The following is a 26,069-nucleotide window of genomic DNA, read 5'->3' as shown; positions in this document are numbered from 1 at the left end:
GAAGCATCACTTTCTCCTCTGTGTGTGTGTCTAAACAACAATCCAGGAATAATTTTAACTCTTTCAATGGTGAGCTCTGATAGATGGCAGCTTCTAAGTCAGGTGTTGCTCTCCTTGTGACATCTATTTAGTCCCATGTGTGGGCTTGCTTAGCTGCAGCTGCTGCAACATTTAAGTAGCTTATAAATGGTGATACCTGCAGGGTAACTTCAATGTCATGTCAACAGCTTTCCTCTACCCAGAGGGGTTATAGGGCCCCAAAAGGAGCAGATGTCAAAACATTGGGAGAGCAAAGAGGTCTCGTGTCAGTGCAGGCAAATATGTTTGGGAAAATGACATTCTATCCAACTATATTCCTGGTTTGGAGGACCTGAAAGAGGCACTCCAGATCCCATCACAATCTTTCTCACTAAAATAATTAACATAGAAGAAAACTTGGATATTTGCCCTCCCTTGACAAATTCTCAAAGGGCCAAAAGGATGATAAGGCATAGCTATCTTAACGATTTGCCAAGATGAGTCACGGACGAAATAAGGTCTTGCCAAGTTCTTCAAAAGAACCAGATAATGCTGAGATTCACCGCAGGTGGATGAATCTTATCCCAGCTTTTGAACTGCCATTATTAAAAAGTAGATCTGGAAAATTTCCATTTCTTGCCCAACACAAGAAATACCAAACGTTTACTTATGACTTTTAGTAAACCGGCCTTCCAGTCTTGACTTAGGGAGATGAAAAACATCCTATGGTGGTCTCATTTTCTTCACCCGATAAGGGTTTTCAAAGATGAAACAGTGAGAAAGTTGGTCCCTGGCAGAGAATCAAAGCAAATGCCGATAAGGTAAACAAAATTAAACAATAGAAACAATACGAGGAAGAAGAAATGCAAGAACTGATGAGGAGGTTATTAAGTATAAAGTCTGAGATTTCAATTCAAAATATAAGGACATTAGAGCCTGGAACACAGTATTTAAATATTCCCAACAGCTCTCCATCCCGAAGAAGGACATTGATGCAACTCTCTGATCTCTTCCTAAGCGATAGCGATGAAGAGTAGGAGTCTGGCGACCCTGACATTCCTATGTTAATAACTCCCAAAGAACCTCAGGTCGCTGATAGATTCTTGAAACTGAGCATCCAGGCTATATCCGGACCTTTGCTTAACACTCCCAAAATCTACAAGGATGACCGTTCTTCCCTATTGCATCCCTTGCAAGACAGGATGGTTGGAGTTTCTGAGCATGAAGCTGGCTCTTTGCTGGCTAGTGATCCCCAGGGTGATAGAGGTATGGTGGTGGGGGTAGATAAAACAGATGAAGTGTTTTGAGATGTGGTGATGCTCAAACCCCTTCCAATCTATGCCCCATCCCAAGGGACAGGGGTAGGGTGAGCAGGGATTACCCACCTCCATCACCGGTGTTGTGTAATGCCAGGTCTATAGGCAAAAAAACCACCACCATGCAATACTTTTTTATCTCGGTGGGGGTTGACCTGGCTTGTGTGACGGAGACCAGGGTGCGTGAAGGGGAAGTAGTCGCCCTGCATGAGATAGCACCCCCAGGTTTCTCCATCCTCCACCAGTCGCAGACTGTGGGTTGGGGGGGGGAGCAGTAGTGTTAATCCAGGAGGATTGCTCTTTCAGGGCTCTGCCATCACCATCAGTCTCCAGCATTGAATGTGTTGGCCTAGTGTGGGGCACCAAGGAGAGCTTGGCTGTCTGGCTGGTGTAACGACCACCTAGCGCACCAGCAGCCACCCTGTCAGGCCTTTTGGATGTGGTGGCAGGCTGGGCCTTGAAGTTCCCTAACCTTTAACGTCCATGCTGATGCCACCCCCTCCTCACGGGCTCTGGACCTGGTGTCTTCCATGGCGACATTAGGGCTCTCCCAGTTTGTTTTGGGCCCCACACACCAAGTAGGCCACACGCTGGATTTGATTTTTGGTGCGGGTATAGATGTGATCATGCCCTCACTTGTGGAAGTGCCATGGTTTGATCACTACGCTCTGAAAGCCAGGATTCCTGCCCCCACCCTACTTGGATGGTGAGCCTATTTGGGCTTGCCCGCGAACATTGATGAATATTGATGGAATTCATCAGGCCTTGCAGGACCCTGCTCCCCCTGGCGGCTCACTAGATGAACTTGTCGAGAACTGGAATAAGTGGTTCTTGGTGGCCATCAATGAGATCACACCTAAGCGCCCTCTGTGACCCTGCTGAAACTGGGCCCCCTGGTTTACCGAGGAGCTCTGGAAAATGAAGCGGGACCTCAGACAGCTAGAGCGAGTATGGCGGCATGCTTGCGACGGAGCCTCAAAAACATCTTATAAGACACTTATGAAAGCCTATGAGGTGGCAGTGAAAGATGCAAAGAAGTTTTACGTCTCAGCTTCCATTGCATCCACTAGCTCTCGCCCTTCACAACGTTTTAGTATAATTATGTCTCTAACAACCTTAGAGGAAGAGCCAAATTTAAATACAAATTTAACCCATAGCTGTGAGGCATTTGCGAGCTTTTTTGCAGAGAAAGTCTTGCTGCTCTGCCATGACCTCCCTGCCAATTTGGATACAGTAACTGTCCTCGAGTCCAGTATTGGACTACTTCGATCAGATACTTCCTACCGATGTAGACAGATTCCTCCGAGCTGGAAGGCCCACCACTTGCCCCCTTGACCTGTGCCCGTCCTGGCTGATTAGAGCGTGTCAAGATGAGGTGCGGGCCCCCCTGGGTGAGATCATCAATCAGTCCCTTGGCATGGGGACTTTCCCAGGGGAGCTGAAAGCAGTGGTGCTCTTAAAGAAAACATCTCTAGATCCTTTAGATCTATCCAATTACCGCCCGGTTTTGAATCTTCCGTACCTGGGTAAGGTAACTGAGAGAGCGGTTGCCAAACAGCTTGGTAGATTTCTGGATGAAACATCGACTCTGGACCCATTTCAGTCTGGCTTCCGCCCTGGTTACGTGACTGAGACGGCTTTGGTCACCCTAACAGATGATCTCTGTAGACAGCTGGATTGAGGCGGGTCAGGACTGCTGATTCTTTTAGATTTGTCAGCAGCCTTTGATATGGTTGATCACGAACTTTTGGACCACCGCCTTGCTGACGTGGGGATTCAGGGCACAGTCCGACAATGGCTGTGCTCCTTTATCTCAGGTTGGGGACAGAGGGTGGTGCTAGGGAGGTTGTCACCACTGCATTCCTTGGTGTGTACAGTCCCACAGGGCGCAATCCTTTCCCCGATGGTTTAAGTATCTTTATGCACCCCCTTGCCCAGATCGTCCGGAGTTTTAGGCTGGGTTGTCATCAATATGCTGATTACACCCAGCTTTATCTGTTGATGGACGGCTGTCCTGACTCGGCCCTGCACACACCGACCAGATGCTTGGAAGCTGTGGCTGGATGGCTGTGTGGGAGCTGGTTGAAGTTAAATCTTTTGAAGACAGAGGTCCTCTGGCTGGGTTGGGACAATATGGGATTGAGGAGCCAACTCCCATCTCTTGCGGGGGCTCGATTAGTGCCAGCGCCTTCTGTCAAGAGCTTGGGTGTAACCTTCGATGCCTCCCTTTCCATGGAGGTGCAAGTTGCAGCCACAGCAAAGGTGGCATTTTTCCATCTCCGCCGTATCAAGCCATTGGTCCCTTACCTTTCTCGACCCGATCTGGCCACCATGATCCATGCGATGGTCACCTCCAGGCTTGATTATTGTAACTTGCTCTATGCGGGGCTGACCCAGAAACTCCAGTGGGTGCAGAATGCCGCGGCTAGGCTCCTTATGGGGTCCTTGCCACGGGATCACATTCATCCAGAGCTTTACCAGCTGCACTGGGTCCCGGTGGAGTATAGGGTCAGGTTTAAGGTGCTAGTTTTGACCTTTAAAGCCCTATGCAGCTTAGGACCCACGTACCTACGGGACTGCCTCTCCTGGTATGCCCCGCAGAGAAGCTTAGGGTCCACAAATAACAACACTTTGGAGGTCCCAAGCCGCAAGGAGGTTAGATTGGTCTCAACTAGGGCCAGAGCCTTTTCAGTAGTGGCCCCGACTTGGTGGAATCCTCTGCCACAAGAGACCAGGGCCCTGCGGGACTTGGCATCTTTCCGCAGGGCCTGCAAGACAGAGCTGTTCCATCTGGCCTTTGGTTTCAACTCAGTCTGACCCTTATGTTTCCCTCCCCTTATGGTTTTGATTTATGGGCTACTATTAAAATGAGGCTGCATTTTAAATTGTACTTTAACCCGTATTTTAATAAAGTGGTCCCCCCCCCATTATGTTTTATTGTAATTTTATTGGTGTTAGCCGCCCTGAGCCCAGCTCTGGCCAGGCGTTATAATTTATAAATAAATTGTTGTTGTTGTTGTTGTTGTTGTTGTAATTTCACAAGCTTCCTTTGCATTTGTGGGCTCAAAGCAAAAGCACCTATTTCAACATATGACTCATATCATGTGTGGGGCTCCCTTTGTGTCTCAAGGGCTGCCTGCCTCCTTGCCTATTCATGGAGACATAGATTTGGGTGTGCCCACCTGCTGATGTTAGGTAGGTGATCAGAGCTGGCCCTACCATGAGACAGAGTGAGACAGCTGCCTCAGGTGGCAAATATTGAAGGGCAGCAAGTGGAGAGAGCTGTGTGTGTGTGCTATGCAACCTACCTGCATCCACTAAATAAGCCACTATCCTCAGGCTACAGTGAAGTATGATGAAATAAGATTCAGCAGTCTGCCGAGCTTTCGTACATGGCATGGGACTGGGAGGAGGCAACTGCTTGCCATTTGCTTCAGGCAACAAAATGTCTTGGGCTTTCCCTGCAGGTGATAACCATTGATTGTGCCTTCTTGGTAGCAGCTTCCTAGCTCTGGACTTGGTACTCCATAGAAATTGTTTTATTCACACATTCCTTTGGAGAACAGCAGGTGGTGTAGTTTTACTCTGCTGGATGATTCAATTTTTGTTGCTCTTCTGTTCATTTCTTAGAATTATTATTATATTTCAGTTATTGGTATGTTTGATAGGAACATATAGGAAGCTCTTTTATTCCACATTGGGCAGTTGGCCCATGCTCCATGGGGCTAATGGGAACTGGAGTGCAGGCTTTTCCACTGCACTGTGGGCCTTCTGTGCTGTTGTTTTAACAAGCTGCCTCAAAAGCCATGGAGGGAAAGTGGTATATGGTGTTGGTTTTTTTAACATTTCCCCCTTCTGCATAGTTCCCTTCTGAATCTTAGAATTCTTAGAATCTTAGAATCTTAGAATTCAGGTTTTAATGCTGAACTGCAACTGTCAGTGTGTAACTGTCTGAAGACAGAGAGATCATTCCAAACATTAACTTGGAATGTAGGACAACTTTGCCCTTGGTGTCCAAAATAGGCTCACCTTTTCCTCTCCTCCTCTTCTCCCTCCATCGTGCCTGACAAGGAATGAGAGGGCTTTTCGTAGGTTCTTAATGGCTGTCTTAATGGCCTTCTTAATGATAGTGCCCTTCACTTCACCAGGGGGCAGCAGGTTAGTTTAGGACTACATGGCAGGTTGTGTGGCATGTATAGATCCATCCTCCAAGAGAGGAGCAGCTGTTGAGTGTGAGGCTAAAAGAGGGTGGTGGCCAAGATGGGACATTATGCCAATGACCTTGCAGGGTTCATCTTACAGAAACCTCACATCCATAAGTGGAATGGCCTTCTCTAGGCCACACAAGGAATTTCCCCATTACCAGAGGGTGTTCCGCCCCGCACGCACGCTTCGATTATTTGGTAATAATCAAACTGACCCTCTTTCTCAGCCTTTTCCTGCAAGGCCTTTTGGAGAACAGTAGTTGAACTATGACTCAGGGGCTCTTACAAGGCGTGTCAGCTATTCAAATCAAGCTTCTCTCTCTCTTCTGCACAAGAAAGAAAAAGGCCTAAGACAGATTGTCTTGGCTGTCCCCTGCTCCCAGCCACATACTTGATGAGAGGGTGGGAGGCAAAGGGTGAGGCCCTCAGGAGCCGATCCCTAGGAGGGCTTTGGCCAAGCTGTGGGAAGGGGAAGAAGAGGGTCAGGGAGGGGACACCCAGGGCCAGCTCTAAGCTTCTTCTGGGGGCTACTGTGCAAGGTGCCTTCAGTGGGCCCACCCACCTTCAGCCAGCCTGCTCCCTCACGGTCACGGTTGCCAGCTGCTGCTGCTCCTTTGCCACACAATTGCTGCCACTGCTGAGCAAGCAGGTGGGCAGACAGCTCTTCTTCCTTCTCCTCACCTCTGGCACTTGTTTGCCAGCTTTCCCCATCTGGACCAGAGCAAGGGGCAGGTGTGCAAGCAGGATGCAGTAGCAAGTAGGAGGGGCTGGTCCTGCTGGTGTGGCCCAACCATGCCATTCCGTGGAAGGGAGCTGTGTGGTATGAAGGCATCCTGGAAGAAGAAGCCACTGCCTTGAGCTCCTTTATAGAGTTCAGTACAGTAATCCTGGTATGACACCTAAAGGTAGTAGCAGGGTGAATTGGTGTGGTGCGAGTGGGATGGATGGAGGAGGGGATGGTGGTGTGTCTGTGTATTTGTGTGCAAGTTTGTAGGAGGTCCACAAGCCCTTTAAGTTGCTCGGGTTTAGTTCACACGGTTCGTGGTGCCAGCTGTTCCTGGCCCCCCCTTCCCCTGCCCTCCCTCCCAGGGACTGTTTGCTGAGCTGGGGGCTCCTGTGCAAAATTGCTTTTCAAAAGAGCCACTTTCTGCTTAATTAAACAATGAGCCGCCCCTCCCCTGCACATCTGTAAAGCCCCTTCTGCAGTCTCTTTATCCCACAAACTGCTCCATTCTCAATCCCTTTCACTTGTAAATCTCCCTTGCTCCCCCCCCCCACCCATCCCTCTCACTGGCTTTCCACACCCCACCCTGACTTTCCCCTTTCAAGTGAAGCTGAGAAGTCTGATTTGGTGGGTCTTGTGGGCTGGGGAGGACCATCAGAGATGGCCACCACTTCCATGCACAGGCCCTGTGGATCAGCTAATCAAGCTGCTTGCCCTTGAGGAGAATGTCCTAAAGGGAGTATTGGAAGATGCCTCTCCCCTGCCCACCTGCCAGAGCCTGTTGGGACTTTAAATTCAACTTGACTGTATGCCTCTTTCCCACCAACAAAGTTGGTTCAACAATGTGGCAGTAAGCAAACAAACAAAAAATTCAATTAAAGCAATGGACACACTTCACTGCAAAGACCTAAGAATTCATAAATAAAAATTCTCTTAAATGGGGGATAAACTATGCAGCTAGTTTAGGTTTATCACCCAAAATGTTAGTTAATAAACTGAAATATTTTGATTATAGTTGTAAAAAGGTGGCCCCAGCTGGGCAGCAATTTTTAATTTTCATTTCAATTGAGTACTCACAAATCTATCCACAGAAGGTGCCATCTGCAGAGAAATACAAGGCATCCTCTTAAGAACCAAAGTTATTGAAACCCAAGATCGCTTTTTAAAATCCATCCAGCCCACCAAGCCATGGAAAGTGGTGCACCAGCCTGATTGAGAAGTGGTCTTCAGAGATGCTCTCTCCAAAGCCAAAAGAAGGACCATTTGTTTCCATGCCCTGCAGGCCCATAGCTCTTGGAGGTGCTTTCCAGATGTTTTGGACTGTAATACTCAACCTCCCAGACTTTTAGACATCTGGAGGACATCTAGAGTTTAGGGAAAGCTGGGTAGGAATGTTTGTTTATTTATATTTATTTTAGTAGGGTTTATATACTGCTTTCATCCAAAGCAGTGTGCATATCATGTTGGAATAAGACCAGGGAGAGCCGGGTTCAAAACCCCACTCAGCCATGAAGCTTACTGGGTGACTGTGGGCCAGTCATTGTCTCTTAACCATGCCTACCTCCCTGTTGACATTTAAAGCTGAACCCTGTGGTCCATGTGGAAAAAAAGCCCTGCATCGTGTTTCTTCTGCTGGTCATGTGCACAAAGCAATGCAGGCCACTGAGCCCCTTTCCTCCCCCCAGAAATTCTGTCTGCTCCCAACTCCCAAGAGCCAATTATTCCTCCTCTCAAACAGGCTTTTCCTATGTATGCATATACTTCCCAATGTATCTTCTTAGCCTTAAAGACTAGGAACTTTGGGGCCAGGAACAAAAGCTGAATAATCTTTCCGGATAGTAAATCTGTACATTGTATGAATTAGAAATCCACACACTTTTTAATGTGTTACAATTTGTTGTTATTGTAGCAGCATCTTACAGACTACAAAGGGGCAGGTCCCTGCTTCAGGAGGTTTGCATCTTGAAATAGTGACCTTGGGTTTTTGAAAAGACTTTTGCCCTGTGTCACATGTTGCGATTTCCACCCCATTCTTGAAACAGCCCTTTGAAGGAGTCGGCCCCTCTTCCCATTTTACAGAATGGGGAATTAAAACTGGGAGAGAAGCCCTGACCAAGGTGGGTTTATAATTTGGGTTCGGATCAAACAGGCCACACAATGAATCGCACCACTGAATGTAATATGTGGAGCTGGCAGTGTGAGAAACGCAGATAGATAAGCTAATTGCCAAATGGCACCTTAAACCTTGGTTATGGTCGCCACCACAGAATGTCTAGGCGCCATACTTTTTAAAATAGAATTTATTGTTGTTATTATTGTTAATTCATTTCATTTCTATGCTGCTTTATATTGGAAAATAATCTCAAAGTGGTTTAAAGGTAAAGGGACCCCTGACCATTAGGTCCAGTCATGTCCGACTCTGGGGTTGCGGCGCTCATCTCGCTTTATTGGCCGAGGGAGCCGGCGTACAGCTTCTGGGTCATGTGGTCAGCATGACTAAGCTGCTTCTGGCAAACCAGAGCAGCGCACGGAAACGCCGTTTACCTTCCCGCCAGAGCGGTACCTATTTATCTACTTACACTTTGACGTGCTTTCAAACTGCTAGGTTGGTAGGAGCAGGGACCGAGCAACGGGAGCTCACCCTGTCGCGGAGATTCGAACCGCTGACCTTCTGATTGGCAAGTCCTAGGCTCTGTGGTTTAGACCACAGCGCCACCCGTGTCCCTCAAAGTGGTTTGCAACATATTTAAAATTCCAACAAAACAACCCGGAATAAAACAAATTCAAGCTTCAAGGAAAATGTTTCAGATCCTTCTCTAAGGGACATTATGCTTTCCCCATATTTATTTAGCTGCTTAATTTATATAGCAGAAGTACTCTGGGAAGCCCATGTGGTGTGACATAGGTGATCAGGGTTCGGATCCCCACTCAGTCATCAAGCACGCTGGGTGACCTTGGAGTGGATCACAGCCTCTTCACCTACCTCGGAGGGTCATTGTAGGGATTAACTGGGGGACTCATGGACTCCTTGGAGAAAAAAGTGGGAAACAAAGGCAAAAAATAAGTTCTTCTGCTTACCTGCTTAAGAAAGCTGGAGGGTCCAGCCAATTCACCGGAAGTGAATGATGATGGTCACCCCAAATGCAGAAGGTTCAGCTTAACATATTTTGAAGTACAGTGGTGCCTCACAAGACGAAAAGAATCCATTCTGTGATTCTCTTCGTCTAGCGGTTTTTTCGTCTTGCGAAGCAAGCCCATTGACGGATTAGCGCTATTAGCGGCTTTTAGCGGCTTATCTGCTGATCGGATCAGCTGATAAGCAGCTTAGAAAAAGGGGGGGAGGGGAAAAAACCAGCAGGAACTGGCAAGACATTGTCGTCTTGAGAAGCAAGCCCATAGGAAATTTGTTTTGCGAAGCACCTCCAAAACGGAAAACTCTTTCGTCTAGCGAGTTTTCCGTCTTGCGAGGCATTCGTCTTGCGGGGCACCACTGTAATATCATCTAAAGCAGTGGTTTTCAAAGGGTGTGGCAGGAGAGGGTGGCAAGTTGTCCTGATCCACTGACTCAAAGGTGGGCTCATGGGAGTGGTTTGGTGCAGGTATATGAAAGAAGGATTCAAAAGGATTGCTAGAGTGATCAGTTCTAGTGCTTTATTAATAGAAAGACTTACCAGTAAATCAGCCTGCCAGACCTTGCTGCTACTATAGATGTGGGATGGACACAGCAGCTGTGAGAGGTTGCCATGGCTTGTCCACACCCAAGTAAGCGTTCATTAAGCCTCAGTGTACAAAGCAGCGCATATCAGTTTGCCCAGAACCTCCCATCATGCCTGGCTGGTGGGACCATAGGTAGATTCTCCCCTTCCTGGGATGCCCAGAGCCCAGCATCCCAGTGTCCACAGAATAAGCACAACATCAAGCAAGCCAATTAGCATATATCAAAGCAAGGAAATATAAACATATGTGAGCTTATTCTCACAACAACCACAAATTATTTCTGCGGTTATCTTGACTATCAAGACAGCGTTTGCAGGCCTTTGGGAACATTTCACTTAGGTTCAACACACAAGTGTAGCAGGAAGATTAAAGGACCATCATAGAAACATTTAAGCATTTCAGTATAGTATAGTATAGTATAGTATAGTATAGTATAGTATAGTATAGTATAGTATTAGTATAGTAGACAGGAGGTTTGCAGATTTCAGTATAGTATAGTATTAGTATAGTATAGTACAGTGATACTTTTTTTTCTCTGTGGGGACGCAGGGGGACTCATACCCCTAAACATTTTGTGAATTGAACGGGAGAAGAAATTCACTGTATTTATTTTCCCCGATTTGAACTGTATATATTTTTCCCTGGTGGTGATTTTCTTGAGTCAAAATGAGAGTACCCCTAAACATTTTTAAAGAAAAAAAGCACTGAGTTATACCATAAAATTATATATCAAAGATAATTTAATGAAGAATGTAATGCAATAACTTTTATGAAGGATTATTACAACAGCAGTCATAAAGAAGAAATGTGAAACACACCAAAAAAATGAGATATACAGGTTAAATTGTCATGTTGGCACTTTGCGATAAATAAGTGGGTTTTGGGTTGCAGTTTGGGTTGCAGTTTGGGCCCTCGGTCTCTAAAAGGTTCTCCATCACTAGTATAGTATAGTATAGTATAGTATAGTATAGTATAGTATAGTATAGTATAGTATAGTATAGTATCGTATCGTATCGTATCGTATCGTATCGTATCGTATCAAGATCAGAAAAGAGAAAGGCTTCTTTGTGTTTGTGAGGAGATGAGAGTGTGTTTAACTCAAATTAGACATAATATAAGTGAGATTGCCTGGCCAAAGCCTCTCACTGAGTTTGTAGACATACTTAAGGTACATATTTAAGAGGCTTGTTTACTTTATTTTGGGAATTATTCATGTTCTTATCTAACTGCATTGTTTTATACGTTCTGGATATAGTATGATCTATGATCATATAAAGTAGTTGTGTTCTGTGTTATAAATCAAGCACTACTAGGAGTTATTTATTTTTGTTTCCCAATGAATTTCTTATCAAAAAATTTGGTGTGACATGAGTAAATGTTTATTCTGAAAGTGTGGCCCAGAGTAAACAGTTTGAGAACCACTGATCTAAAGAGTTCTCTTTAAGTCCAGAGTCTAAAATTACTTAAGTCCACCCCTGGCCTGGCCTGCAATAAGGTGGCTTCTGATAGCATATCCACCCCCCACCCAGAAAGCCCCAGCTCTGTTCTGCTTTGCTTATGGAACTCAACCATCTGGGTATTTTTTCAGGGAGGAGGGAATCAAAATGTGAAGTCGCACTGGATTATTTTGTGAGTAATCTGGTTTGGTAATGCTCCTGCCTTAATAGTGCCCTTAATTCAGCCTCTTGGGCAAAGGGCGCATCTCTTGCAGAGCAATGCATTGGTGTGGGGGTGGGGAGGTGCTTGGCTTCCTCTCCTCCCTGCCCCCTCCCTCAGTATTGAAAGAATAAGTCATCTGTCAGTTGCTGGAGGTTGTAAGTGCTCTTCCCATCCATGCAACCCAGAATAAAGGAAGAGGCTCGACAGAGGCAAGTGGCGGGGGGTGGGGTGGGAGAGCTTTGTCATGACTACGGTGGCTGAGAATGTAGGCAAGGTGACGCTTGGCCGGAGTTAGTGACCTCAGCAAATTGGAGCTTGGCCGTGGTCAGTATGATAAATGATCTCATTCTTACGAGGGGAGCGGGGAGCGGAGAGGGAGGAAAGGAAGGAGATAGGAGGGTGATGTCAGGGTGAAAGCGGTACTCCATGGGGAGGGGGTCAGAGGAGGCAGTTGAAGGATAGGTGCAGCACCTGCTCAGGCACCTCCTTAGTGACCAGCTTGACCATCAAGATGGTGCCTCTTTCATAGCATCATAGAGTTGGAAGGAGGCCACAAGGGTCATCTGGTCCAGCCCCTTGTAATAGAAGAATCTTTTGCCCAACATAATAATAATAATAATATAATAATAATAATAATAATTTATACCCCGCCCATCTGGCTGGGTTTCCCTAGCCACTCTGGGCGGCTTCCAACAAAACACTAAAATACAATAACCTATTAAACCTATTAAAAAGCTTCCCTAAACAGGACTGCCTTCAGGTGTCTTCTAAAAGTTTAGTAGTTATTTTTCTCTTTGACATCTGGTGGGAGGGCATTCCACAGGGCAGGTGCCACTACCAAGAAGGCCCTCTGCCTGGTTCCCTGTAACTTGGCTTCTCGCAGGGAGGGAACTGCCAGAAGGCCCTCAGAGCTGGACCTCATGGGACTGAGAGTCTCGTGCTCTTCCGACTGAGCTACCAAGCTACCAAGACAGCAGTAATTCCATTTTGTTTTGACTTCTGTGGCTTTTGTCTGAATTGTCTCACTCTTCTTCTCCTACACACTTCTTCCACCCACTTTGAAGACTTCGGCAGGTATCCGATCAGGTCCACTGGCTTTGTTGTTTTTCATTTGTTTAATAGCTGTACACAACTCTCCCAGATTTGGAGATACTGCAAGCTCATCTCTAATTTGTGGAATTTGTGAGAGGACCTTGGCAGCTACGGGGGAGTTGCGGTTAAGGAGATGCTCGTAATGTGGTACCGTCTGCTGAGCGTAGGGGGCATATGCCATGATTTTTTGGCCCAAAGAGGGTCTTTGTGGCTTTAAAGAAACTGTGCATCATGAGTGTCAGCTAAGTACTGGATCCCTTGAGCTTTTTTTATCCAGCAGGTGTTCTTTAGTTCTCTGGTTCTTCTTCGAACCTCAACCTTAGCATTGGCATAGATTTTTTTCTTAGTGGCGTAGTTTATATCTTTTTGCCAGATCTGAAAGGCCTTCCTTTTCTTGTCAGTTATTGGTTCAGTCTCTCTGTCATTCTCATCAAACCTGTCCTGGTGTTTCTTGGTTTGGTATCCAATAGTTTGTTCACAGGCTGCAGTAATGGATGAAAATGTGTGTGTGGGGAAAAAAGACTGACAACCCCGGGACCGGGGGGAGGGGACGCTGGAAGAAGATTGAATTGAACTTTTTTATATTATTATTACTATTATTAGAAAAGTTTTACGAATGTTGGGAAAATGCTGAAATGAAATTAATTGGCTCTCGGCCTTTTGGCTAAGATCATGTGTAGTGTAGTGTAGTAAAATATTTAAAGAATTTGGTAAAAGGGTTGGTTTTTGAGAAATGGATTAAAAAAAAAAGATTTGAGTTTTAAACTTTAAGCTTGTTTTTAAAAGATAAAATGAGATTAGAGAAAGATAACATAATGATAAAATATTATGAACTATGGAAAGGACTTGCTGGAACAATTACTAACCAAGAAACAAGAGAGGGGAGGGGGAGGAGGTCAGGGAAAGAAGGTAATGAAATGTGGAGAATTTGGAAAAAATGGTTTTACTGGTTTTTTTCTTTTTGTGTTTCTATTATTCTTTTTTTTTGTAACTTTGTCTTTTTGTGTATTTTTTTATAAAAAAAATTCTTGTGTTTCAATAAATATTATTATAATATATATATATATATATATATATATATATATATATATATATATACACACACACACACACATATATATATATGTATAATATATATATATATGTACAAGAGAAAAAAAGAAAATGTGTGTGTGTGCGCGCGCTTTAACTCTGTCAATGTTTAATTATTTTTAATGGTTTTTTTCTGTGTTTTTAGCTGTTCTTAGTTTTATCTGTAAGCCTCCTTGACTCCCTGTCAGGGAAAAGGGTGGAGTATTAATATTAATAATAATATTTATACTCCGACCATCCAGGTGGGTTTCCCCAGCCACTCTGGGCAGCTCCCAACAGAAACCCTTAGAGTGATGGGGTGGAGACACTCCTTCAGGTACACTTCAGGTAAATAAATAATAATAATAATAATAATAATAATAATAATAATAATAATAATAATAAAGGAACATTGTTGCTTGTGGATGAGCGACTTTAAAAACAGGGAAAGTTGTGAAAATATGAAGGCAAGGCTCCAAGACAAAAAACATTCCACATTGGCAACTTGTCACCTCCTTAAAATCCTTTTAACAAATTATTTTCTCTCTCTTTCTTCTGTTGCTTCTCACCTGTCCAGTAGGAAATGAACTGATGCTATCACCATCTAAAATAAATTGTTCTTTGGCTGTCTCAGTCAAATTGATAGTATGAAAAGAAAAACAGCCCGCCACCCATTTCTTCTCTCTTTCCCACCCTTAAAGCTACCGCAACCCACAGTGCCCATCTTCCTTGTCAGCTTTCTAAATAGAAAGATAAAGGGTGGATTTTAATAAGGAATGGGGCAAAGACAAAGGGCTGTTGTTGATTTTTCAAAGAATGAGAGAGGAAACTGGCCAAGTAGTCTTCCTTGCTGGAGATCCTCTCCTGTGGTTTCCAGCAGCAACTGGTATTCAGAAGCCTGGTTGCCTACAGGTGTGGATCATGGGTAGTAGCCACTGATAGCCTTCTCCAGTGATGATGGTGGTCATCACTGCCTTCCCATGGGACCCAGTTCCATAGTTGTAACTATATGTTGCATGAAGAAGTACTTTCCTTTAAACTAGCAACTAAGAAATTTCCCATCTCCCCCCCCAAAAAAAAGTAGGTTATTTTTTAAAATGGGGAACAGGAGTGTATTTTGTGGGGAAAGGAATTGGTGAGCTTGGTTCTGGCATTGATCACAAATTCCTGGTTTGAGCCGTTCTCAGAGACATGTAAAGTTCCTTAATTCTTAGTGTATGTCCATTTGCCTGAGCTGCCATTTTATATTTCGGGGGTTCTCGTAAGAATAAAGGGTGGTATTTCAACCATGTTTCACTCAAGAGGAGACCTGTTGAAATTAATGAACATGAGAGTGGAGAACTTAAATTAAAAGAGTTTAAGGATTTATCAGGGATGTTAACAACATGGTTACAATATCATCACTTGAATGAATTTTTAAAAAAGGATATGAAGCTGGGGTTTGGGGAACAACTACCACAACTAGAGAGAGACCTGTTAAACTGTAATGTTAAAGTTACAGATAGGTAGCCGTGTTGGTCTGCCATAGTCAAAATAAAATAAAAAAATTCCTTCCAGTAGCACCTTAAAGACCAACTAAGTTAGTTCTTGGTATGAGCTTTCGTGTGCATGCACACTTCTTCAGATACTTCTTCAGATGTGTGAGATGTTATTGGAATGGGACACAAAAGATGAAAGAGTGAAATCTTCGATGATACATTGGGCAATTGATATTGGTCATAATATAGAAATGGAAGCAGGGGAATGATTATGGAAAATGGGTATAAAATTTACAGCATGTTATGGTTTAAGAAAAAATTATATGAAAATGTTATATAGATGGTACCTAACACCCAGTAGATTGGCAAAAATGTATAAATCAAAATAAAAAAAGGGTTGGAAATGTAAAGAGAAAGAAAGTACCTTTTTCCATATGTGGTGGTCTTGTAATAAGGTCAAAGCCTACTGGGAAATGATATATAATGTATTGGAAAAGATGTTTAAGATAACATTTGTAAAAAAAACAAAACACCAAAAGCTTTTCTCTTGGAAATTATGGGATCAGAGCTACCTAAACAGTATAGAAATTTATTTATGTATGTGACCACAAATAGAATGCCCAAAAATGGAAGGATGAAGAAGTCCTGGTGAGAGAAGAATGGTTACAGAAACCATTCTTACTGGAAGAATAAGAAATCAAGATAACAAACTTTTTAGAAAGGAATAGAAATGGTTTAGTGAGTATTTAGAAACAAAGTGTAAACAGATTATAAAAACCTGCAGTTTCAAATATATATATATGAGCTGTATATCAGAATAGAGAAATAAAAGAATAAGTTAAGATAATTTGGAGCACGCAGGAAAGGTCAAAAATAAATGTAAAGAACCACAGAAAGAGGGGGAAGGAAGTTGGAGTCAGAAATGTTAAAATTATGATTGAATAATTCTTGTAATGCATATAAATGAAAAATATTTTTTAATATAAAAAAAATAATGAACATGACTAAGTCAGTCCCATTGATTTCAGTGGGTCTACTCTGAAGAAAACTTCATTGAATACCGCCAAAAGTAGATCCCACAAACCTGAACCAAAAGCCACCCTGCCATTGCAACAGAATCCATCATTGGGAAGAATGAAACATGAACAAACGTTGTGTATACTATGCATGGTCCAAAGGCAGGACAACATGTCCCATGGACTGCTTGCATTTGGAAATCCCAACCGCTACCTTTCCCCCCAGGGATGCGGGTGGCGCTGTGGTCTAAACCAGTGTTTCCCAACCTTTTTTGGGCAAAGGCACACTTGTTTGATGAAAAAAATCTCGAGGCACACCACCATTACAGCCCCGTGACGTCAGCACGCAGTGTCACGCCGGGAGGGACGCACGAAAGTGTAAGTTTCAATTTTTTCCCCTCCCCTCCTGTGTAAAGGGGAATGCACTCTGCTAAGTAAAGGCACTTGCCACAGCAGCGTCAACGTCACAGCACCCACCGGCACCCAAGAGAGAAGGGGTCTCAGCAGCCCTTTTGCCAGGAAGAGGAGCAAGAACGAGAGGAGGAGGAGGAAGAGGAAGAGAGTCCCCCCCAAAAAAAACATTCTCCTTTTGATCTTCCTTATTTGCAATTCCTCATTGCAAAACAGCGGTTGATATACAGCTGATTTTTTTGTTATTACAGTCCCCACCCCCTCACCTAGAAAAACACCACCTGTCAATTTTATTATCATCATCATCATCATCATCATCATTATTATTATTATTATTATTATTATTATTATTATTATTATTCCCCGCCACTCTGGGAGGCTGAAGCCCTTTAAGGCTTCCTTCTGTCCACTCTCTGTGAATTACCTGCCCGGAGCGGGTTTCGGGGGGGGGGGCGCTGCTGCCGGTGTCCTCCCCGTCGAGTCTCGCCTTGCCCGGCGCGTGGCGGCCGCCCTTTCCCACACTCTGCCGGCTGCGCTGCCAAGCCCCGCGGCTCGGCCTGTCAGCGTTACCGGGCTCGGTGGGCGGTAATTCCCTAAGAAAGCCGGCGGTGCTTGAAGAGCTGGCAAGCCCCCATTTGCATGTCTGTTTTCCGCAGCCCTTGGAGAGGATTAAGTTCCCTCCTTCCTGCCGGGGAACCTCCAAGCTTTGGGGATGGGGGGGAGGAGGCAGCAAAGCGAGGCAGGAAGGAGAGCGCGGCTTGGCTCCTCGCCGCCGCCGCCCCGCCTCTCGCCGCCGGACTCACCCGCCTCCCTCCAGGCAACATCTCGCGGCACACCAGGCAACATCTCGCGGCACACTAGTGTGCCACGGAACAGTGGTTGGGAAACACTGGTCTAAACTACTGAGCCTCTTGGGCTTGCTGATCAGAAGGTTGGCGGTTCGAATCCCTGAGATGGGGTGAGCTCCCGTTGCTCGGTCCCTGCTTCTGCCAACCTAGCAGTTCAAAAGCATGTCAAAGTGCAAGTACAGTGGTGCCCCGCAAGACGAATGCCTCGCAAGACGGAAAACCCACTAGACGAAAGGGTTTTCCGTTTTTGAGCTGCTTTGCAAGACGATTTTCCCTATGGGCTTGCTTCGCAAGATGAAAACATCTTGCGAGTGTTCTGATTTCCCCCCGCTTCCCCCCTTTTTCTAAGCCGCTAAGCCGCTAATAGCCTTTTAGCCGCTAATCCGCTAAGCCTTTAATAGCCGCTAAACCGCTAATAGCACTAATCCGCTAAGCCGCTAATAGGATTGCTTCGCAAGACGAAAAAACCGCTAGACAAAGAGACTCACGGAACGGATTAATTTCGTCTTGCGAGGCACCACTGTAGATAAATAGGTATCGCTCTGGCAGGAAGGTAAATGATGTTTCCGTGTGCTGCTCTGGTTTGCCAGAAGCGGCTTTGTCATGCTGGCCACATGACCTGGAAGCTGTACGCCGGCTCCCTTGACAAGTAAAGCGAGATGAGCGCTGCAACCCCAGAGTCGTCTGTGACTGGACTTAACTATCAGGGGTCCTTTATCTTTCCCCCACTCCCCACCGTGGCATTTGAGTAGTGTGCTTTGCAGAGGAGAAGTGGTGGGTTGGAAGTGGGTGCTTTACCCCTTCCACAGCTGCCTCTTCACTTTCCCTTTATATTTTTATTTCTAGTTCCCCTTCCCCACCTCCTCAGGCCAGGGTTCTAGATGTGTTCATGGGGTGCTTATAAAATGAGACTGGAGTTGGTGTGAGATGATGGGGTGTCCCTGCAAATACTTGAAAGCAATGAGGTGGCATCAACCTGGTCGTCCAGCGTCCTTTTGCAGGTAGCTTCTTCTGCTCACTGGAATTACTGCAGTGACAACTTTCCTTTCTTAATCAGCTTTTATCTGGGTAGGAAGAAATGTTAGCAATACTGTGTTCTGATTTCATATGGGCAGAAAATGTTACTGGGCACTGTTGCTAAGCCACAATCCAAATCAATTATTTTCTTTCTTTTTCTCCCCCCACCCCACCCCCCAAAAAAATTATTGCAGGGGATGTTCGAAACTTGCTGGTGTGGATTAAAGAGAACCTGTTGAAAGAGAGACCGGAACTGTTTGTGCAGGGAGATTCTGTGTAAGTAACTGTGATTGCCCAGAAATCGTCCTGTTCTGGATGTCCCCAGGAAGGCTGGACATGAAGGCAGCTGTCCCCTCCACTTGTTTGCCTCCCCCACCTCAAAAAGCAACCAGTATTTAGAGCAGGGACAGCCAGATGTTGTTTGACTACAATCCCTATAGCCCTTTACCATTGGCTTAGGCTGATGGGAGTTGGAGTCGCAACAACATCTGCAAGACACCATGTTGGCTGTTCCTGATTTAGAGGGATGCTGTGACTCCATTTAGCTGTTGGTGGATTCCTTGTCCTAGGCATGCCTACTCCCACATAAGGCCCTCTCCATTCACTGGGGTTTGTTCTCATTTACAAGGGGGTACAGCAGGGGTGGGGAACCTCTAGCTCAGGGTCCAAACGGAGCCCCACAAGCTCCTACCCAGCCAGCGCCAACCCCTCTCCCCAGGGTGCACACCCTCACAGAGTGTATTTCGCTGGGCTGAGATTTGTCCCTGAATTCTGAGGGTGCATTCTGCTTCCCTGGATAGAGAGGGGAGAGAGTGGCGAGGGTTGGGGTATAGCCTACTGTACACAGCTAAAAATGCATTTGTTTTTTCACCCACTTTTGCCTCTGCCCCCACCCACCACTGGCATATGTCCCTTGGAACATTGCCCTAAAGGGAATGAGGCCCTCGGACTAAAAAAAAATATCCCCCAACCCCTGGGATATCACATTGCAGCATTTAGTCACCTTTTCTAAAGCCATCTAGATGGGTGGCCTTTAGCAAATCCTGAGCCAGCAAATGCCTTGTGTGCAGGCTGTGGAATTTCTGCAGGTAGCCCTGCTCCCACAGCAGTTCTAGTACGGCAGGAAAAGGAAAATAAACCCCTCATATAATTCTTATGGGCTCGGTCAACCAGCACCCCGCTTTAGCATCACATGACGTCCTGTGCTTTCTGCCACCTATGTTCACACAGGCGCCGCCTCTGTCTTTTCAAGACGGAAGTGCTGAGTAGCAGAGCCTTCCTGGGAGTCCTCCCCCACCCCCTGTCATCCTCTAGGAGCAGGGAAGAGCCCTCCTCTGCAGCGAGTGGGGGCGGCTGCGTACTTAACATTCGTCACTGCTCTGTGGTGAGCTAGAGCGTGCGCCAAGTCCCCTGGCAGCGACAATTGTTGGCAGTCAGAAGAGGGGGAATCCCTCTGTCTCTGATCCAAGGCTTCACAGTTGATCCTGTCTGTTTACAGCCATTTAGCGAAGTGGCTGCAGTTGCTCACTCTAGCCGCATTAACCTGCCCCTGTGCTCGATTTGCAGGGAACAGATTTCAATTACGGGACTGGGCTGCGTGGTGTCGAGGAAAAGCTTCTGCCGGTTCACAGCCATCTTTGGGGCAATTTGCCTCTGCATTTGGTCTTCCTCTCCAAGCTTGCAATGGGCAGTGCCCATCATCTCCATTTTGCAGCTTCTTCCATTTATTTTAATTCATTACCCACTCCCCTTCAGAACGCTTTGTAGAACGGAAGGGATTATTTTGCGGGAGAGGGGAAAGTGCCATTTCGGTCAGCCCCCACCCCCTGCCTCACATACACACAATCCCAAGAAGGCTGTTGTAGAGCCAGCAAAAAGACCACTGAATTGGCAAAGAAGCTGGATCACCTTTTCTATGAAGCAATGCAGGGGGGTTTTTTTGGGGGGGTGTTGATTTGTAGAGGGGGTTAGATTCAGTATTTTGTGGTGGATCATGAGTGTCTGTAAACTGCTTTGGGAACCTATCATGGCTGAGAAGTGGCGGCGTAAATAAATAAACCTTGAGCCATTTGTTGAATTGGGGAAATGATGTATATTTAGCACACAAGCTATACACAAGCATAGGAGCAAGTAATGGTCCTTGTTGGATGTATTCTGTGATTACACCATGCCAGCGTGAAATTTGGTATTGAATGCAGATTTCAAGATCCTTAATCTCTGCAGTTGTTTTAAAGACGGAATAGAGCTAGTCTGTGGAACATATGATGTCAAAAAGGCAGGGCATTCTCTGTTTATGTATCTCTCAAACATTTGCGTTGTTATATGCATACTACTACTACTACTACTACTACTACTACTACTAATAATAATAATAGGGAGGTGAAGATAACCTAAGCTCGAAAAATGCTAAGGCAGCATCTGGTGATATCTCATTTGCTGAGCAGGTACTGAGTTTTCAGCAGTAAGCAGATGAGTACATGGCAGAAGAAGGGGAGGGGCCATAGCTCAGTGGCAAAGCATCGACCTTGCATGTAGAAAGTCCCAACTTCAATCTCCAGTGGCATCTCTTTTTGACAGTAACAGATCATTCCCATCAGTAAGTAGAATTTGTCTTGATGGAGAAATAGTCTGACCGGGTGTAAGGCAGCTTTTCAGATGCTGTACGTTTTCAGTCACAACTCTGCAAGCACGAGATCCAGAAACTTCAAAAATGAAAGCTTATATTGTTCTCAGATACTCAATTGCCTTTTTTCTGCATTGCGTTTCAAATTTTGCTCAAAACTGTGCTTGCATTTTGGCAGACAGCGGACAGCTTTCAGTCTTTGGTCATACCACTCCCTAAGAATTGGCAGGTGTTAATCTGTTTGAAGTTCTTTATCAAGCAAAAGGCTTTTCATTATTTCTGGGAAGAGGAGGAATGTATGAACCCAAGGTCTGAAAGTCTTTTACTCAGAGGGCACAATGACCCAGAGCAAAATCTGGCTTAAATAATGAATATATATGGGAGATGTTTGGCTGTGGTACATGTGAAAATGATATCGGGGTGACTTGGTAGTGTTTTAGTTTACTGTTGTTAGCCATATTGAAGTCATTTTGAAGAAATGGAGGATATATTTTTTCTTTTTAAAATAAGCATTAACTGCAGTAAATCACAAGCTGAACATGATGCTGAAAATAAAAAAGAAAAGTTGAATGTGATTTTTGGACGCCACACTTTAAGAGGGATGTAGACAAATATCCTTTCAGGAGTTCCAGGAGTAATAGTACAGTTGCATACTCAGTTATACTCAGAGTAGACTCAGAGTTGGATAGAAAAACAAGTCCAATAAGGAAATGTTGAATGAACTGGGCATATTTAGCCTAGAGAAGACAAGACTGAGGAGAGATGTGGTGGTGTCATTTTGGCACGGGAGGGCTGTTGTACAGAAGAAGGCAAAAGACTAGCTCTAATAGGCTTAAGTTACAGGATGACTGATGTGGGCTGAGCATTAGGAGAAGCCTCTTAATTGCAAAAGCAGTTCAACACTGGAACTAATTTCTTAGAGTTGGACTCTCTCTCACTGGATGTTTCCATGCAGACGCTGGACAGCTGATGACTAGGTCTGCTTGCAATGCTCTAGATCTCTGGATTTCCTGCCTCAAGGAAGGGACTTGACCTACAAGACACCCTCTAGGTCAGTGGTGTCCAAAGTCCATTTCGGGGGCCTAATCCGGCTCGCCAGTTGGTTTAATCCGGCCCCTGTGTCAATTTATTTACTGGAGTAAAATCCTTAGCTCAACAACTGCGGTAAAATCCTAAACAAAAGTTCAACAACTTCAGTCCTAAAAAAAGGTTAACAACTTTGGCTGGCCTTTTGGTCGGCCCTCACGGCCCTTCACTTCATCAAATCTGGCCCTTTTTGAAAAACGTTTGGACACCACTGCTCTAGATCTATGATTACTACCTTTCTTAGTTGGCCCACCTAGCTCAGTGTAGTCTACATAACTGACTTGCCAGGGTTTCAGGCAGGGAGGTGTCAGGGATTGAACTTGGAACCTTCTGCATGCAAAGCAGGTGCTCTCCCACTGAACTACAGTCCTTCCCCTCCTCCTTCAGAGACTTATGGTATTCCCTGTTGTGTCAACAGCTTCTCTGTTTTGTTGCAGGCGGCCTGGAATCTTGGTGCTGATCAATGATGCAGATTGGGAGTTGATGGTTTGTATGGATTCTGCCATTTGGGGATCTTGTTTATTTGGAACTGTGTTGCAAATTCTCTTGCTGACCATTGTTAGAGTGACTGGCTCCCCCTCAACTTCAGGGAGGGAGGAAATGGTGCCTGGATTTCTGATCTTTTGTGGACGACTACCTCAGTTTTGTAATTGTAATGAGATGGTTTTTAGTTGTGTTTTTATGTTTTTAAATTTTGTGTATGAGCTGCTTTATGCCAAGAAAAGTGGTGCATAGACACAAGAACTAAATAAAATATGTTGTGGGCTTCCTAGAGGCATTCCTCCTCCTCCTCCTCCTCCTCCTCCTCCTCCTCCTCCTCCTCCTCCTAGTAGTAGTAGTAATAATTTATTAGTGCATCTTGGATTATTTTTATTATTAACATTTAAAATTATTAGGACACCTTGAATTTATCCTGAAAATGAACTGACATCTGACTGGCCGCAGTGCAAAACAGGTTTCTGATCTAGTTTTGGCTGCTCTGACTATAAAAGCAACAGAAGCTAAAGCATTAAGGTCAACGTATAGAGCAAGGATGGGGAACGTATGTGGCTCTCCAGATCTTGCTAGACTCCAGCTCTCATCACTGACTGTTAGCCAGACAGGCTAATAGAGGTTAAAGTCCAACAACATCTGGAAAACTGCACACTTCCCATCTCTCATATAAAGTAAATGATATGGAAATCATTCTCATTTTGTTTTCTTTTTCTTCATTCAGGGGGAGCTGGACTACCTGCTCCAAGACCAAGATAACGTTGTTTTCATCTCCACCTTGCATGGTGGTTAGACTGCTGGGAGTATGAGAAAGAATATTTGTGCTGGTGTGCAGAAGGGATTCCTGGCCCAGGCATAAACATTCCTTGCTCTCTTGGCTGTCACCCCAGATCAGAGTTGGCTTCTCATTAGCTCCTTTTCTTTAATGAAGTCTGCCCTTTTGACACTTGGCTCCTCCCACCCAGTGCCTCAGCTCTCGCCTCTTTTGTCCAAGAAGATCGAAATAATTTCTGCACTTGGTCACCCTCTTCCCTGCTCCAGGAGGCGCACACCATGGAACAAATGGCTGAAAATGAGCCGCTTTGCGTGTGGAACGGCTGAGCTCACTGTGGCTGTCACACTTGTTTGCTGGCTTCTCCTTGGCAGCAGCAGGGGAAGGTCTGTGATCAAAGAGGGGATCTCTCCTTCCTTCCAAACCAAGACTTGGATCAGGTTGCAACCATTAACAGTCATTAAGGGATATGGGGGGCATTCAAGGAAGATGGCAGATGCAAGACACCCTCGTCCTATCTCCTCTTGATTTACCATGCATGGATTTCAGTTCGGTTTTAAAAGATTTTTAAAAGTATCTAGAGCCAGCTCACAAATGGTTACTTTGAATTTTGATGCCTATGAACTGCACTTTTGCTTGCCTTTTTTTAAAGAAAAAACAAAACTAGATGACCCTCAGAGTCCCTTCCAACTCTACAATTCTATGGTGCTCTGTATTTTTTAATCTTCTGGAGGCACTGCCTGATCCTGTTCTGCATTAACAATAAACAAACGAGACGTAACCGGCTGTGTTCTTAGATAAACAAGGTATACTATTCATTGTATCAATTTGTAAATTTCAACAGAAGTAACTCATAAAGTTCAACAAACGAACAAAGCAGAAGACCCAGTGGATAAGATCATTCTCTAGTCAGTTCATGCATAAGGTCTCTTTGATGTACAGTTGTTTATTGTTTGATATTATTTTTGCTCTAAAATGTGTGAGATCATGATATTGTATTTATTTGCATTACTTAGTGCTTTAACTACTGATGAAGCCCAGGACAGCAAAACAAGGCCAATATTCCAGAAATTCTTGTCTAGACACTGTGAAAGGATTTTGTGGAACTGTAACAACCTTTCATGTGGATTGTTTGGACTTTATGAACAGACAGGTGAAATAGACACCATTACACAGATGGACCTTATGCATGAACTGACTAGAGAATGATCTGGTCCACTGGGCCTTCTGCTTTGTTCATTTGTTGAACTTTATGAGTTACTTCTGTTGAAATTTACAAATTGATACAATGAATAGTATACCTTATTTATCTAAGAACACAGCCGGTTACGTTTCGTGTGTTTATTGAGGATGCTTTACGTGACCATAGGTTGGTTTGTTGTTGTTTTGATCCTGTTCTGCTGCAGCAGCTGCGCATGCATGCGATTGATTCCCCTTTTCAAATTGTTTGCTCTGCACTTTTCTGTCGCAAAGTTTTGCAATGTGTTGCCAGGACAGAGTGCTTCATTTGAAGCTGGGTGTTCTGGACTCAGATTCTGCCTCAGCCTTGTACTTACTTCACTGGGTGGCCTTGAGCAAGTTGTTCTCTATGTTAACTTTAGTTCCACATGTGTAAAGTGAGATTTGAAATGATCTACTCTGCAGGATGGTTGTGACAATAAACAATAAAAGTTGTGAAACGATTCTTGAGTATAGGAGTAAATGGTACCAATGCTACAGTTCCTGTGATGATTCACAGTTTGCATTGCATTGGTCAGTGTTGTCTATTTTTTAATTCTGGGCCAAGGATCTCCTCTGATCTGCAATGTGCTTTGAGGTGGCCCTTGAGATTCTGTTGGAAACACTTGAGTTTCTTTTGAGCTCTCTCTCACTGCTGAAGAAGCATGCCACTTTTCTGCTTTTAGAGTCTTAAATAGAAACGCTGCTTGCTTCGTCCACAATTCAAGCAACATCAAAAGGACTTGCAGGAAGACCCAAGTTGTTGCTTGCTATGATCTGGGGAAATACGGCCTCTGAAGTACTAGGAAATCAGACTCCTCATCTCCAGTAAAACAACATGACAATGGTTGGCTTAGGTTTCAGCGTAACAGTTGGGATGACTTGTGTGGATGCTTCACTTGGGAAATAGTTGTCTTATTACCCTTGTCTTGTCCATCCTACAGGGACCTCCCAAGTATGGCACCCTCCAGATGTTAAGACTATTGCTCCCATCAGCCATGGCCAGTGGTCAGGGATGGTGTGAGTTGTTGTCCAAAATACCTGGAGGGCACTGTGTTTCAGAAAGATAGATTGAGCGGTCTGGGCACTTCTATAGTCCGATCATTCCCTGGGATGCTAGTACAGTGGTACCTCGCAAGACGAACGCCTCGCAAGACGGAAAACCCGCTAGACGAAAGGGTTTTCCGTTTTGGAGGCGCTTCGCAAGACGAATTTCCCTATGGGCTTGCTTCGCAAGACGACAGCTCATAGGGAAATCTCAGGGACAGCGGGGAAGCGCAGCGCGTCTTCCCCACTGTCCTCGGAC

The 26,069-nt window shown here is 44.9% G+C and overlaps 1 protein-coding gene across 1 annotated transcript in view; it reads left to right on the top strand.

Moving 5' to 3' along the window:
• URM1 (ubiquitin related modifier 1) overlaps positions 1-25,227 on the top strand; it is a 34,460-nt gene extending 9,233 nt beyond the window's left edge. The window contains exons 3-5 of the mRNA XM_082209034.1: positions 18,767-18,848; positions 22,719-22,767; positions 23,498-25,227. Of these exons, the coding sequence (XP_082065160.1) occupies positions 18,767-18,848; positions 22,719-22,767; positions 23,498-23,566 (200 nt within the window). The 3' untranslated portion in view covers positions 23,567-25,227. The remainder of the gene's footprint in view (positions 1-18,766; positions 18,849-22,718; positions 22,768-23,497) is intronic.
• The last annotated feature ends 842 nt before the right edge of the window (positions 25,228-26,069 follow it).

Source organism: Podarcis vaucheri, assembly GCF_965113315.1.
Source record: "Podarcis vaucheri genome assembly, chromosome: Z".
Taxonomy (NCBI): domain Eukaryota; kingdom Metazoa; phylum Chordata; class Lepidosauria; order Squamata; family Lacertidae; genus Podarcis; species Podarcis vaucheri.
The sequence above is the reverse complement of the archived record's forward strand: the minus strand, read 5'-3'. Positions and strand labels throughout refer to the sequence as shown.